The following is a 16,762-nucleotide window of genomic DNA, read 5'->3' on the forward strand; positions in this document are numbered from 1 at the left end:
TGCAAAGGCCGTGCTCCATTGAGCTCTTTACTTTTTCTCAGCGAAAATAATTTTTCACACCTAAAAAAAAATCTGAAAAAAAGTACATATGTAGACATATACTTGTAGTATACATGTGCAAAGTTTCATGAACATATATACATGCAAAAGACAAATACACATATTAAAATGGACTTTTTGTTGTATTTGGGCCCGATATTTGTCTTTTTTGTGTAGCATGCAAATAATCAAATTAGTTGATAAAATTTTATACATACTTGAGGAATATGCATATGTATTTGTAGAAAAAATTGGCATTTTTTGAAACTTTTAAATATGTTTTGTTTTTGTGTGCAAAATGAGCTCCATGGAGCTCAGTCTTTGCAACGCCCCACTCGACATCCAATGCACTTGTTAATTAGGCTTACAAATTTGATGTTTTAAGTTTTAAGCCCACTCACCATTGTCACGCTAGATTTGCCAAACGTGACCGAACTGGTACACATTCAGAAAGGCAGCAGCCAGCAGGTATCTTTTGGCTACCGCCAGCAGAATATCCAAACACTATTCTTCATAGCATCAGCATAAGCACCCCGGATATGCTCCTTCGGATTTCCCGGAATACCCATACACATGAAGAGGAAAATGGTACTTCGATGAACGATCTGCTTAATTCCTCCCGCCACCGCACGCCCAGAATGGGAGCCAAGGGGGTGGCATCGTCAGCGGCGGGGACGGCGGCGCTGGTCTATGTCGTGCTCTCCGGACGACTGTCCCCCGACGGCGCGGAGGAGGCGCCAAGGAGGCGGAACGGGCGGAGGGACGTTGGCGGGGAAAGCGAGGCGAGGTGGCCGGAGAGCGCGCCGGCGAGCTGGAGGGAAGCCGCGGCCGTGGCGGCGAGGACGGTGAGGTTGGCGTACGGCGAGACGCTGGGGAAGTGGCCGTTCGGGGACATCGCCTTCGGGATCAGCCACTACATGCGTCTCCAGGTGAGTGATCACCACGCCTCGGCCCGAAATCAAATGTTTCCATCTGTGGGAAGCCTGGAATAGTCGCAGTGCAAGCCGTTTCTGCTTGTTCATCACGAAGAGAGGAAAAGACATGCGTCGCTTGATTTTGCTTAGATCATGCTTTTGTTTGTTATGAATACACTAGTAGAAAACCACCCATTAGTCCCGATTCGTAAGGGCCTTTAGTCCCAGTTTATGAACCGGAACTAATGGGTCATTACTAATGCCACCATCCATTAGTCCCGGTTCAAACACGAACCGGGACCAATGCGGCTCCACGTGGCCCTGTGTACCGAGCCCAGTCAGAGGGCCTTTGGTCCCGGTTGGTGGCTCCAACCGGGACTAAAAGTCAATTTTTTTTACAAAAGTGGCTGCTTTAGGGGTTTTGGGGGTTATTTTTAGGTTGTTATTATAGCTAGCTAATAGAGAGAAGTGTCCTCTCTTATCTTCGTCCTTGGTTTATCAACGCTGCTGCTATGTTCATTGCACCCGCAGATATAACATGCTCATGCATGCTTTGCATCATACATCATCATATATGTATATAATAACAAGTCCTACTAATCATGCATCATCATACAACTTCTACTCGTTATTAATAATAAGTCATACGATCATCATTCTCATAGTCATCGAATCCAACCCTACATAATTGTTCTTACCACATGATCATCAGTATCAGGTAGGACCTACACCTTTAAGATAAAATAGCATAAAACAATATAGACCCTGACTCTTCATTATGAAGAATGGCGATCATCCTGTCTCCAATTCTTCCCCTTCACTGCTTATTGCTTCCAAGAAGCTCCTTACGACTGTCCATGCATTTTTTCCCATTCTTTGATTGTTATGTCTCCATTTCTTTTAGAAACCCGGTATGGACAGTTGAGATTCGTAGGACGACCTGGTTGTATGTTCAAAACATGAAGGCTACCATGTGTATACATCAGATAAGGCACACAATCATTCGGGATTATCTGTTAAAAAACATAGTAATAACTTCATAGTTAGCAATGATGTACTAGTTTTAAAAGTGTGCAAAAAGATGCACGGATGTTGTAATAGTAAAAAATAATCTTACCAGGGTATCTCCATGGTAGTTACCGTAGTTCAACACGTGTACTAGTGGCACGTATTGACCATAATGTTGAGGAGTTTGATTGTAGATATTGTAATTCTCAAGATCAGTACAAAATCCGACCAGATGATTTTTCTCCTGATAAGTTAATTCGGAGCCTTCGGTGTAGTACGTTCTGTCTACCATCTTCCGCACATTCTTTGAAGAATGAAAATAAGTTGTCAATGGAGATAAGTTGTCAACTATATATTTTGAAATAAACAATATAAATTACTTAATAACTATGTTTAGCTCACATGAGGGAAGAACTGGAGGTGTATCCACAAAGACCCAAATCGAAGGTGTCTCTTGCTCGATTGTAGGATCACCAAGATCCATGGTGACAAGCATACCCTCATCAAGACCATACATCTTGCAAAATGCATTCCAATTTTTGCAACCAAAATGGGTTACACTCTGAGCATTGTACAGCTTTACTTGAAAATCCACACCATGATGGGTACTTAGGATACTTTTTTTGGTTTTGAAATTTTCATGGTCTTCAAAACCCATCCTCTTCAAGACATAGCGTCTTGCAAAGCATGGGATAAGCTAGTCGAATTGGAAAAGATGAAAAATACACGTTAAAATAGTTGAAGTCGTGCTTAATTACGAAAAAAACTATTGTCGTCGTTGCGTACCGTATGAACATCGCAAGTCTCCTCGAGCTTAATGCTGAAGCGCCGATCTTCGTCCAGCTCAATGAACCTGTCGCACATACCTCGGTCGTCGTGGCACCAGTCGCACTCCCCCGGGCGGTTTCGTCATCCGATGAGTACGACATTTCCGGCCTACGTTCATAATTCAAATATTAAACTAGATCATTATTATTAATCACGGGTTGACTATCGATGATCAATGTACGTACGTAGCTCCTCTTTCATTCTCGAATGCATTATTATACCAAATTGTCTAGCACACGGGAATGAAGGATAACTTATCCAATATGAGCATTCAATAAGCAAAACCAAATCATAAAATAAGCAAAACCAAATCATAAAATAAAGTATAGTATTCAAATTAGCATGCATTCAATAATTATAAGAAAAAGTACATCATCTCTTGGTGTCCGTACATCATCGAATATTATCACTAATACAACTAGAACCGTAGCGCCCGACGGGTATCGACGCGGGCGATGGACACCCAAAGATAAGGAACCATCACAGGATCATAGCTCCAGTGAAATCCCTTAAGAACCTGCCAGGTATTGTCGAACCTCCCCTTCAATGCAACCATGTAGCGACGGACATGCTCGTCCTCCTCGCTGACACGGTGACGTACCACCTCCGCGGTGTCCGGATGCCTCACCACCGTCACTGGCCCACGCGACCGCCACCAAACAAGGATCGGGTCAACAACGGGCTGCCTCCTCACCAACCTACGTCCCCCGAAAGGTAGCACCTCCGAATACCAACCCGGCGGAGCCCAGTCCCGAACATGGCCCTGATCAAGCAGGCCTCCACCGCCGAGTCGACGACGACGAGGATGCGGGATAGGCATCGCCGACGTCGACGCGGGAACTACTTCTATATATAGTTAAATCTAACATAGTATGAAAAAACTAATTACTACACATATCTAATCTAACAAAAAAATTCTAATTAATCTAACAAAAATATCTAACATAATATGAACAAATTAATTACTACACATGTAATCTAACAAAAAAATCTAATTAAATCAACTATCTAGTTCAACTACTAAGCACTTACTATAAATAAATAAGTAGTACTTACTAAAAACAAACTACTTCATTATATATAAACTACTTCTTATTTTTTTCCTTTTTCTAAATACTATGAACAAAAAAATCATTAAAATTCTATGAACAAAATTAATTACACAAACTAAATATCACCAAAAAATCTATTAACAATAATATCACCAAACATGCATATTCAATAATAATATCACCAAAAAAATCTATTAACAGAAAAAAAATCTAACATAATATGAACAAATTAATTACTACACATGTAATCTAACAAATAAAATCTAATCTAACAAAAAAAATCTATTAACAGAAAAAAATCTAACATAATATGAACAAATTAATTACTACACATGTAATCTAACAAAAAAAATCTAATCTAACAAAAAAAATATATTAACAGAAAAAAAAGTCTAACATAATATGAACAAATTAATTACTACACATGTAATCTAACAAAAAAATCTAATTAATCTAACAAAAAAATCTAATCTAACAAAAAAAATCTATGAACTATATATCTAAATAACTACACATCTAACCTAAAAAAAATCTATGAACTACAAAAAGAATCTAAAAAATCTAACAAAAATAAAAAAAATGCTCACGTCGGCGTCGAGGCGGCGCGGTGCAGGGGCGACGACGGGGACGGCGGCGACGAGGACAGCGGGCTCGGGGGCGGCGACGGGGACGGCGGACTCGGGGCAAGGGCGACGACGCCGGGGCGCGGCGGCGCGGGACGCGGGCGGCGATGACGGGGCGGCGCGGGACGCGGGCGGCGATGGGGGCGGCGACGACGGCGGGCTCGGGGCGACGACGGGGACGGCGGGCTCGGGGCGGGCTCGGCGGCGACGACGACGAGGAGCAGAGGCTCGGGGCAGGGGCGAGAAACAGATGGGATTTGGCGAAAACTGCTAAGTCAAGTATATATAGCAATAGCATTGGTCCCGGTTGGTGGCACCAACCGGGACTAATGCCACCTTTAGTCCCGGTTGGAGCCACAAACCGGGACCAAAGGCCTCTTTTCAGCAGCCCAAAGGGCGGGAAACGAAGACCTTTGGTCCCGGTTGGTGGCTACAACCGGGACTAAAGGGGGGGCATTGGTCCCGGTTGAAGCGACCAACCGGGACCAAAGATCGGCATTGGTACCGGTTGGTGCCTTGAACCGGTACCAATGGACCCGTGTAAATACTTTTTTTATTTTCTGCAGCTATTTTTTTTGTTGATTCTTCCTGCAGCTGTTTTTTAGTCCCACCTCGCCAAGCGAGAGGCACTCGCAGCTGTTTATAAGCCCTGAGTGCAGAGACGATGACGAAGAAGCTCAATGCTCCTGCACGTTGGTTAGCTTCAAGCCTTGAGGAATACGGTAGACTGCACAGAGCTATGTGCAGTGCAGTTGACACTATTTCGAAAGGCTTGAAGCAAATTAACGAGCATTGCGCCTCTTTTTTATTTTTAATGGCTTATTACAACTCAGAAATAAAAAGAAAAAAAAGGAGCATATATGCTTATTTTTAATGACTTATTACAACTCAGAAATAAAAACAAAAGAATAAATATAACAAAAAAGAAAAAAATATAGAAAACAACTCAGAAATGAATAGAAGCAAAAAATAGTTGTGATTAACTGTACTAAAAAAGGAGCATATATGCTTATTTTTAATGGCTTATTACAACTCAGAAATAAAAAGAAAAAATAAATATAGCAGAAAAAGAAAAAAGAAAAAACCACTCAGAAATAAATAGAAGAAAAAATAATTTTGATTAACTTTACTAAAAAATAGCATAAATGCTTATTTTTAATGACTTATTACAACTCAGAAATAAAAACAAAAGAATAAATATAACAGAAAAGAAAAAAAAATATAGAAAACTACTCAGAAATGAATAGAAGCAAAAAGTAGTTGTGATTAACTGTACTAAAAAAGGAGCATATATGCTTATTTTTAATGGCTTATTACAACTCAGAAATAAAAAGAAAAAAATAAATATAGCAAAAAAAGAAAAAAAACTACTCTGAAATGAGCAGAGATGCGCTTATAGAGGAAATTCAACTTAAATTAATAACGAATTTCAAGAGAAATCCGTATGAATTTATGCTAAATTACCTATATAAGCGCATCTATTTTCATTTTCAGAGGAGCTCAATAAGGTAGAGAGGGAGGGGCTTATAAACCGGTCCGATTCCCCTTCGGTTGGCGAGGTGGGACTAAACTCTGGTCGCAATGGGTACCAACCATTTAGTCTCGGTTGACGGCTCGAACCGGGACTAATGGGCAGCCCATTGGTCCCGGTTCAAGCCACCAAACGGGACCAATGGTGTTGGGCCAGGAGCGATGCCCATTGGTCCCGGTTCGTCCCGCCAACCGGGACCAATAGGTTCAGACGAACCGGGACCAATGGGCCACGTGGCCCGGCCGGCTCCCGGGGCTCACGAACCGGGTCCGATGCCCCCATTGGTCCCGGTTATGGATTGAACCGGGACTAATGGGCTAGAGTGGCCTGGACCATTGGCCCCTTTTCTACTAGTGATAGGTACTGGTGACCAAGGACATGACCTTACTTTACTCCTTTTATTTACTCATGAAAGAACCCTGAAAAAATGTACTCCCTTCGTCCCAAAATAGACCTACTTATGTTATGGAAATGAATAGACCTACTTATGTTATGGGGTCGCCTTGTCTCAAGCCACGACCATTCTTGAAACAGGGGCCCACAATCTCATTGATGAAGATGGCAGTGTGCATCACAAATTAGTTGCACAACCCGGTGAACATAGCCAGAATTGAAACCTCTAGTGAAGAGAATATCACAAAGGAAAGACCAATGAACACAATTATATGCTTTTTCGAAATCAAGCTTGAGGATGACCACCTTGCGCCCCAGTTGTGGATGTCACGGACCAGTTTTCATGTAGTTCAAAGGATACAGTCAAGAATAACTCTCCCCTTAACGAATGCACACTGAGTCTGGCTAATGAGCTTATGAGCAACCGGAGATAGTCTAGTAGCAAACGCCTTGAAAGAGAATTTGGCAATGTTGTTAATGAGCGCGATGGGTCTAAAAAGGTGGATGTTATCAACACCCTTAACTTTTGGAATGAGCATAAGTATCACATAATTGAGGCCTTTAATATCCACCATCCCCAGACAGAAATCCTCCATAGCTTTATATAGGAGGGTCTTAAGCAAACCCCAAACCTTCTTAAATAACGGAATCAAGAAGCATCAGGGCAGGAGCCGAAGAGGAATTGGAGGAAGAAATAGCCTCATCCACAAGAGTGAGGAATCATCAAGACGTCGTTATCAGCATAAAAAATACAACGATCAGGACCCCAAGCTTGAGGGTCAAACATGAAGCTGGAAGGATGCTGAAAGCTAAGCAAAAAGGAGTAAAAATTGTAGATGTGAGCAGTAACCGCATGTGGGGTCGGTGACCATGACATCATTAATGATCAGCAGATCAATGTAGCGGTGACGTCTACGACCGTTGGAAAGACCATGGAGAGGTATGCCATGTTAGCATCACCCTTGAACATCCAATTGAGGTAGCCCCTTTGTTTCCAATAAATCTTCTTTTGATGATGAATGGACACCAAGTCCGCTTCCAGATCATATTGTTGTTGCCATTTGATGGCATCTAACTCAAAGGAATCAGCCACAATGTCCAAGCTTTTGACCTTATCAAATAAGACTCATTTGGGATTGTTTAATCGTTTGGGATAACCCAAAGGGGAGCTCGCCCTTTGCCTGGGCAGGGTGGCGGGGGCTAGGTCTGGCCAGCCCAGGAAGGTCTCGGAGTTGGGGGCCTTCTAGAGGTGGGAAAGGAGGGGCCTTTTCCGCTCATCTCTTTGGTCATTGTGGTGGCAGGTCTAGGGTGGGGTGGTGTTGGGGTCATGGATGCCAGGGCGGTGCCTTGGTGGTGGGAGTCACGGTGCCCATGGGCGGAGCTCGTGGCTCGGGTGTTAGCTGGCTGCCATGGTCATGCGGGAGGCGTGCTGGCATGCGTGCGACGGCCGGTGACGGTGGTGCGGCGAGCGTGGCTTGGTGTACTCTGTCTTGGTGATGAAGAGGGTTGTCGGGGTGAAAACCTTCTTTAGCCTTGGCAGGTCGATGGTGGCGGCGCCTGTGGTGTCTTCTCCTTCTTGAAGGAATCGTCACGGTTCTCTTCATCCCCTTTGTTTCTTCGGGGGAAACCATGATCCCTGGATCAATCAGCGGTGGCACTCCTGTGTCGTATCTTTCCTGAAGGCGTCGCCTTGGAGCACTCGGCTCGTCATGCATGACTTCGTATCTTCGTGGTGGCTTCTTCACCATAGAGGGCCCCGGAGGTCTCAAGCGGTGCCCTATCTTCCTACATGTAGATTGCTTGGGGTAGTAGGGGGTCGTGTTGTTGCTCCTAATCACCCATGTATCTTGCCTTGAGTGTGTGTGGTGGTGTGGAGTTGACTGTGTTGAGTTGTATGTTTGGTTGTTGCTTTATATATAAAGCACGACACGAGCCTTTTTCTATATAGAAGTCAATGTTCTCCTTTCTAATGTAGTCACGCAGGTGGTTGCAGCGCTCCCTAGCACCGAAAACCACGCATATTCCAAAAAAGGATTCTCGTATGCCCAAGAGATTGCGGATGTAGATGTGCTAGATCTAAAGAGCTTCCGGCCCTCAAGCCTGCGCCAGCGAGGTTTCTTTCCCTCAGACGCCGGTTGGCCACAACCACCAGGCCTCAGGGGATAGGAAGTCGAGGCATTCATCTCAGCAGCATGTTTCTGATTGGTTTGTTACTTATGAAAAACCCATGGCCTTTACCCAACCAAATTCATTGACATGATCTGGTTGAAGAAAATGTATTGCTTCTTCTCTGATTAACTATTCATTTTCTTTAGGGCAATCTGCAGCACGAGTATACAAGTGGCAATTGTGTGCCCTTGGAAGGTCCTGGAGTAAGGCAGGAGCTGATTGCACTTCTCATATACCTGAGACTCTGCATGTTCTTCTCAAAGGAGCATTATGAAGTGTTCCTAGAGTTTGGTGGATATGAGCAGAATGATATTCTTATAAGGAAGTCCAAGGCAAAGGTATGTGTCACACTGAGCCAAATTTCTGATCATCTTAGCACAGATTGTGAACTGGAAATGTCTTATAGTAAATCTTGTGCGGCTATGCAGCTTATGAAGCCTACGTTCACGGTTGTTCGCGACGAAAGTACCAGATGCTTCCTCCTTTTTATCCAGGGAGCTATCAGTGTTAAGGATCGCCTGACGGCAGCAACTGCGGCAGAGGTTCCGTTTCATCATGTTGTGTCACAAGAAGGCCGTGGATCATGTATAGTTGTTGGGCATGCACATTGTGGAATGGTTGCAGCAGCTCGCTGGGTTGCGGATCAGGCCATTCCCTGCCTTAGTAGAGCAGTCGAGCGATTTCCAGACTACAAAATTAAGGTAAGTAACTAAATATTTTCTGAACTTCCGAAAATGTGATTTCCATTTGAATGCTTTTCAAAACTAGAGTTGTAGAAGACCTTACTGAGTCAACTTTCTTAATGGTATTTTTGGTATTTCTCTTGGTAGTACGAGTCAACTTCACATTAAAGTAGCACATATTTGAAACTAAAAGGCAGTGGCAGATCTAGGGGTGGGGTGGTGGGGGCCATGGCCCCCACAAACAATTTGCAGAACATTGTTTACTAGTGCATTCATATGTATATTCAATACTTTATTAACTATTTGTAATGTGTTTTGACAAAATAAACTGCTACCCTTTGTAATGTTGCCCCCACATTGGTCAAATTCTAGATCCACCATTGCTAAAAGGTAATGCAGATTACATAAGGACTCCTCGAGATAAACTCTCACAAAAAAACATTGCTGCATCAAGATTTTTGCTAACTAAAATAATATTATCATTGTTTCATTTTAGATCATTGGGCATTCCATGGGTGCTGCTATTGCAGCTATTTTAACATGTATACTACGTGAGAACAAGAAGTTATCATCATCTGCATGTATTGCCTTTGGACCAGGTATTGTGCTGTAGTCAATTCCAGATTGAAAATTGACCTTTAAACAAATGAATATCAAGAAAAAGCACTGCATGTCAATCGAATACTACGTACCTCTGTTCCTAAATGTAAGATGTTTTTGCAGTTCTATTACATTTAGGAACAAAGGGTGTACGTAATGATGCACCACTTGCATTGTTAAGAAACAATCGTTCATTTAAAAAAAGGTCTGTGTGGAAGCATTGCTTGCACAAATACGAAACGAATACTAAAAAGCTCAAGTATGCTGAACACCGGCATTGGCATTGTCACCCGAAGCAACTAATATCTGCAATGATGTCACAGTCCCTTCTTTTTGGTTCCAAAAATTGCTTATCGATATTTTGTTACATATGTAGTACTCACTCCGTTCCTAAATAATTGTCTTTCTAGAGATTTCAACAAATGACTACATACGGAGCAAAATGAGTGAATCTACACTCTAAAACATGTCTACATATATCCGTATGTTGTAGTCCATTTAAGATGGCTAGAAAGACAATTATTTGGGAACGGAGGGAGTATAACATGACATTACGAACTGCTTTTGTCCAGCTGCTTGCATGAGCTGGGACTTGGCTGAGTCCAGCAAAGACTTCGTCACCACTGTTGTCAATAAAAATGATCTGGTCCCATCTTTTGGCAAGGTCTCAGCCGCTGAACTTCGTACAAAGGTACCCCATACAAAAATACTTCTTACTCATTTTTCTTTAAACCCTGACCACATGTTCTCATATAGTGATGTGAATAAGAATGAAATCTTTAAATTTGTGCGTTCCTTCCATAGCTAAAATGCAATGAGTTGGTTGTCTCACTTCTTTTTTCATCTCATGGTGAACAACAATGAGCTGGTTAAAATAAAAGCGAAAAATGTCTCAGTAAAAACAACTTATTAGTGCAGAAGCAACATAGATCATACGTTTGCATTTGGTATGGAATCTCTGCAGGTCATGGCATCATCCTGGGCACCTGGTCTCCAGGAACATATTCAGCAGAAAAGACTCCTGAGTTTTATGAACCACTCTGTGGACTTCATGCGATCCTACATCCCTTTTGTATCCAGTCCAAGTTCTAAGGTTGCAGATGTTGATATGCTGCAACCTTGGACTGCTAAGGTACTTGATTCTTTTTCTAACACAAAACAAACTGGTGATGCAACATCAGATGTTCATCTTTGTATTTGGCTTACAAATCCAGGCTGAGATGAAGCATTCAGAAGGCGTGCATGAAGTAGTGAAGAAACATTCTGCCCTATCCTGCTGGCCATATGTTGCTACAAAGAGTCAAACTTCTGATAAAGCTGAGAAAGGAACAGATGGAGAACACATGGAGCAGCTCCTGGAAGCCCTGCGATCACCGTCGAGTACCTCTCAGTCACCTCGGCATCGCCAGTTGTACCCCCCAGGAAGAATCATGCACATGGTTGCATTGCCAATATCAGAAGAGCAAGGCAGACAGAGTGAGGGTGTTGCCCTCTACGAGACCCCTCGCGACATGTACAACAAGATCCGACTCGACGGATCAATGATAAGGGACCATTACATGCCTAGGTACATTGAGACGATGGAGATGCTCATCGACAAGCTTGCAGAGGATGACGCGCCTCCCAGTGACTCCAACGACGTCCGGTTGGACTAACTTTAAAATAAAGTACTAGCCACGCCTTCTGAGAGATTTTGTAGGAAATCCTGTATGCGATGATGTTAAATTTTTAACTGCTAATTTTTTAACTAATTGCTCGGTTGTTATTTGTTTGTTTGATGTTTTATATTATAGTGTATGTATAAATATCAAGCTGGTGCGGACAGTGGAGAGTTTCATGAAGAAAGCTTTATGGCATGAAAAAGTTTATTCATTTTAAATAAGGGGATACATTTTGATATTGCATACTACGTTCCTATTTCTTCGGTTATTCATGTCATCCCTATTCGACCGCCCGCTGGATTGGTACCTGTGATGAAATGATAGAGAGCTTGTGCAAATTCTTGGACATGGTTTTCTGGCGGCTTGGTATAGGTGTACATCACTATCTGGTCATTAATATGTGTTCTCTGTGGATACATATGCAATGGAATGACATCTGAAAAATTGTCATAGATTTTGCCAGAATTTTAGTTTGCCTTGTGATTTTTTTTTTCTGCTGAGAAGCCACCTTTTGATGGGCCATGTTGAATTTCACTATTTGGTTCGGGCCCATTCTTGAGTTCTAAATAAGCTTATTTTCACATATTCTATAATTTTAAACTATCGGTCATGTAATTATACGAATATTCTACGAGCTTCAGACCCCTCGGCTACGCCTAGGCTAATAACGGACCAGACATCCCCGAAGGGACAAGTTGGTCTTGACCAAATGTTTTTGTCCGATGACTCAGGTTTGAAGATCAAGATCGAAATAATGTTCCTCTTTAGGACAACTGGCAACGACTTACTTGGAGTAAGCCTAGGCGTTCTTCAACAGCACTCAAAATTCATGATACACTTCCTCGCAAGCCACCACAAACGGGCAAGTTCGGTATCACTGAGCCTTTGTCACAATTTGCCTACAACTAACCTTTTCAGGTCATCAATCGAGTCCATAAAGGCATCTCCATAGGAGATTTGAGGACTCTTACAGTTGGTCTAACCGAACCAGACCTTCCTCAATGCGAAGGAATCGGCGCCATCAGCGAGACCTTGAAGAACTCGGGGGCTACTGACGGCAGGATCCCGGGGTAGGCCCATAATGAGGATACGACCCAACAGGCCCTCACTGCCAAGCCCTCTTAGAGAAAATAACTCGGCTGGGCCGACATCCTTAAGCCCATCTGGGTATAACACACCATGATGTTCATCCGACTAAGCCGATCGTGGGGTGTTAAAGATTGACGTTACCAACGATGCCATAAAACCTCAGTTACACCACGATGTTATCAGGACCCTGGTAATGACCAACTTAACTACACCCTTAACAGGATGTGGCCATAATGACATTGTATTCTCTGCTTCATCACTCCTATATAAGGCGAAGTCGGAGTAGAATCTAGACAAGCACATTAGAATCACCGAGATCCAGAGGATCACTCACTCATCATATTGTAAACACATTGTTCATACAAGAGAGAAACATCTAGCAGGAGTAGGGTGTTACCCTAGAACAGGGGGTTGAACCTAGATAAAACCTCTACCATGGTAAAACCTGGACATATAATTCCCGTCTTATAAGCAGTCTTCTTTTTCCCAACATAAGTGACAATGGCATATTTGAGTATGTGCAGCACGTCTGTATTGTACATGCTAATTTTGTTTCTCTTGGCAAATTAATCATTTTAGGTTTTTTGGTTTGTTTCATTTTTTATTCTCATCACTAAAACTGAATTGGAATCAAATCAAGCAGTAGTCGACATTTGCCAAATAAATTGATTGCAAACCAATTAGAGGCCTAAAATTTGCCCCCCAAATCGGTAGGTACGAAGGCTGTAATCCAAACAACATCAACTCACCAATTTTTTTTCTTGCATGATCAAGATAGCCCTTGAATCCTTGATATAATTTGCTTATGTCAGTAAACTGAATCTAGAAATCACATATGAAAGGGACTAATCAACTTGTAACACCCTTGTCCTAATTTTAACTTAGATTCTTCAGGATAACCTGAAGTATGCTTGTCTAGCCTATAACAATGTTGTAGCATAAACATATTTGTTATTGGCAATTAATTCCATTGATGAAAGTAGCATTAGTATCAAGCAAACTGTTCAATTTAACTCTGACCATCGACAAAGTTGAAAATTAATCTCATTCAAGTTCTTCCCTTTTGTACCGAGCTATAGAACCAAGGGTTGGGCATACGCAATCTTGATAATTGGCCTTGGGTTTAAACTCTATGGACCCAAGTGGTTTATTTGGTTCATTATCTCTGTCCATTTTACACTTTATGTGTACATCATTGAGTTGATCTATTGTTTTCTTAACTTCAAGCTTGATTTGTAAAACATGTATTGGTAACAAAGCAATTAAAAAATGAATCCATATATTGTTAAGGTTTTTAAGTTTTCCTACAGATTATTCTCAGTGAAAATATCATTTTATTATCTTTGCAAAAAAAGCATATAAATGAAAAATGTGATATTGTGTAGTAACAATAATGTTTGTTTTTGCTTTGCAGGTTTGCTAAAGCTAGCCGATAAAAATGTTCAAAGAAGTTGATGGTGGAAGTTTTAGTAGAGTAACTATTTCAAGAAGAAGACATTTTGCTATGGATCAGTCACACATGAGCTTGATGGAACAAAATGCTATTCTTGCTGGATTTCTGGCCGTAGTTTGCATTTTTTATGTTAAAACCGTGATTAGCACACCTCAGTAGTGTTATGTTATTTCTGCAAATTGACATGTGTAACTCATGGTTAATGTATGTGATTGGGTTGAAGTGTTTTTTTTTTGCTGATTTGTGTGTATTTCCTGTTTTCCCCTTAAAATTCCAGAGTTATTCTCTACCTTCCTGAGTTTTTTGTACCTTCCTGAATTTCCTAGATTTTTTAAGGAAATGTTTTTTTTAATTACTTCTGAATTGATATGATGTTTCTAAAAAGAAACTAGAGTCAATTTTCATTATTTTTGAATATTAATTTTTTCTAAGAAATTTCGCACTGCCTTATCATTCCTGGACGTGATATTGTCTCCTCTCCCCTGTCGTCCAAATTGGCATGGTGATCTCCCCATGGTGGGAGAGGATCCCTTGTGGCCATGGAAATACCCCCGAAGGGGATTAGAGCCCTTGAGTACTTCCCCCCTTGCAACCAAATTAGGCATGTCAGTGACAAACCCCCCTTTGTGGCCTTCACCCATGTTTTTGGTTCATATATCTTCTTCAGGCATCTAATAAAACTAGAAGGGTTGGGCGCGCTTTGCTGCGCCGTTGTTATTGTTAGGATTCTTAAAAAATTACTCACTCTGTTTCAGAATAAAAGGTGTATTACTTTTTTGAAAACTCAAACCTCTTTAAGTTTGATCAAATTTGTAGAGAAGTATATGAAAATATATAATATCAAATTGGTTTCATTAGATTCATCATGAAATAAATTTCCTTTTTTGTTAATATCGTGGATGTCGATATTTTTGGCTCTAAACTTGGTCAGAGTTCAAGAAATTTGGCATTCCAAAAAACTAATAACCCTTATATATTGAAACTAATGGAATATTTACTTTGGCGTATGAGGGAGTTGATGCAATGTGTTTTATGTTTATTTATAATGCAGTTATTTGGTGGCCCTTTCGGTGTGACCCTATGTTATCCGCGAATCAACCCATATTTATATGCACAAATTTTGCGTATGTGGCTACATGTATGATGACCCACAAGTATATGGGATCTATCGTAGTCCTTTCGATAAGTACGAGTGTCGAACCCAACGAGGAGCACAAGGAAATGACAAGCGGTTTTCAGTAAGGTATTCTCTGCAAGCACTGAAATTGTAGGTAATAGATAGTTTTGTGATAAGATAATTTGTAACGAGTAACAAGCAATGAAAGTAAATGAAGTGCAGCAAGGTGGCCCAATCCTTTTTGTAGCAAAGGACAAGCCTGGAAAATTTCTTATAATGAGAAAAGCGCTCCCGAGGACACATAGGAATTATCGTCAAGCTAGTTTTCATCACGCTCATATGACTCGCGTTCGTTACTTTGATAATATGATATGTGGGTGGACCGGTGCTTGGGTACTGCCCTTACTTGGACAAGCATACCACTTATGATTAACCCCTATTGCAAGCATCTGCAACTACAAAGAAGTATTAAGGTAAACCTAACCACAGCATTAGACATATGGATCCAAATCAGCCCCTTACGAAGCAACGCATAAACTAGGGTTTAAGTTTCTGTCACTCTAGCAACCCATCATCTACTTATTACTTCCCAATGCCTTCCTCTAGGCCCAAATAATGTTGAAGTGTCATGTAGTCGACGTTCACATAACACCACTAAGGAAAAGACAACATGCATCTCATCAAAATATCGAACGAATACCAAATTCACATGACTACTAATAGCAAGACTTCACCCATGTCCCCAGGAACAAACGTAACTACTCACAAAGCATATTCATGTTCATGATCAGAGGAGTATTAATATGCATTAAGGATCTGAACATATGATCTTCCACCAAGTAAACCAATTAGTATCAACTACAAGGAGTAATCAACACTACTAGCAACTCATAGGTACCAATTTGTGGTTTGGATACAAGATTGGATACAAGAGATGAACTAGGGTTTTGAGAGGAGATGGTGCTGGTGAAGATGTTGATGGAGATTGACCCCCTCCCGATGAGAGGATCGTTGGTGATGACGATGGTGATGATTTTGTTAGGGAACGTAGTAATTTAAAAAAAATTCCTATGCACACGCAAGATCATGGTGATGTATAGCAACGAGAGGGGGAGTGTATCTTCATACCCTTGAAGATCGCTAAGCGGAAGCGTTTATCAACGCGGTTGATGTAGTCGTACGTCTTTACGATCCGACCGATCCAAGTACCGAACGCACGACACCTTCGAGTTCTGCACACGTTCAGCTCGATGACGTCCTCGCCTTCTCGATCCAGCAAGACGGGCGAAGTAGTAGATGAGTTCCGGCAGCACGACGGCGTGATGACGGTGTTGGTGAAGAACAATCTCCGCAGGGCTTCGCCTAAGCACTACGGAAACTATGACGGAGGATAAACTAGAGGGGACGGGGTTGCCGGCACACGGTTTGGTGTTTCTTGATGTGTCTTTGGTGCTAGCCCTGCCCCTCTATTTATATGTTGAGCCTTGGGGTCGAAACTTGGAGTAAAAGCCTCCACAAAGTCGGTTTCACCCGAAAGGCAAGAGTCCTTCTCGGACTCCAGGGCCAGACGCCAGGGTTCCCGGCGTCTGGCCCCTGGACTCC

General features: G+C 41.9%; 1 protein-coding gene across 1 annotated transcript; it reads left to right on the forward strand.

The window, feature by feature from the left end:
- Positions 1-477: 477 nt before the first annotated feature.
- LOC123067354 (uncharacterized) lies at positions 478-11,495 on the forward strand. Its single transcript, XM_044490183.1, has 7 exons — positions 478-968; positions 8,704-8,895; positions 8,986-9,258; positions 9,737-9,839; positions 10,413-10,531; positions 10,805-10,972; positions 11,055-11,495. The coding sequence occupies exons 1-7, from the start codon at positions 579-581 to the stop codon at positions 11,493-11,495; spliced, it is 1,686 nt and encodes a 561-aa protein (XP_044346118.1). The 5' UTR covers positions 478-578.
- The last annotated feature ends 5,267 nt before the right edge of the window (positions 11,496-16,762 follow it).

The sequence above is a fragment of the Triticum aestivum genome, chromosome 3B, assembly GCF_018294505.1.
Source record: "Triticum aestivum cultivar Chinese Spring chromosome 3B, IWGSC CS RefSeq v2.1, whole genome shotgun sequence".
In the NCBI taxonomy this organism is placed as follows: Eukaryota; Viridiplantae; Streptophyta; class Magnoliopsida; order Poales; family Poaceae; genus Triticum; species Triticum aestivum.

Coding starts and splice junctions, on each gene's coding strand:
- LOC123067354 (XM_044490183.1), top strand. CDS start 579: ATGCTCCTTCGGATTTCCCGGAATACCCATACACATGAAGAGGAAAAT. Junction 969..8,703: donor GCCACTACATGCGTCTCCAG/GTGAGTGATCAC, acceptor CATTTTCTTTAG/GGCAATCTGCAGCACGAGTA. Junction 10,973..11,054: donor TGCAACCTTGGACTGCTAAG/GTACTTGATTCT, acceptor TTACAAATCCAG/GCTGAGATGAAGCATTCAGA.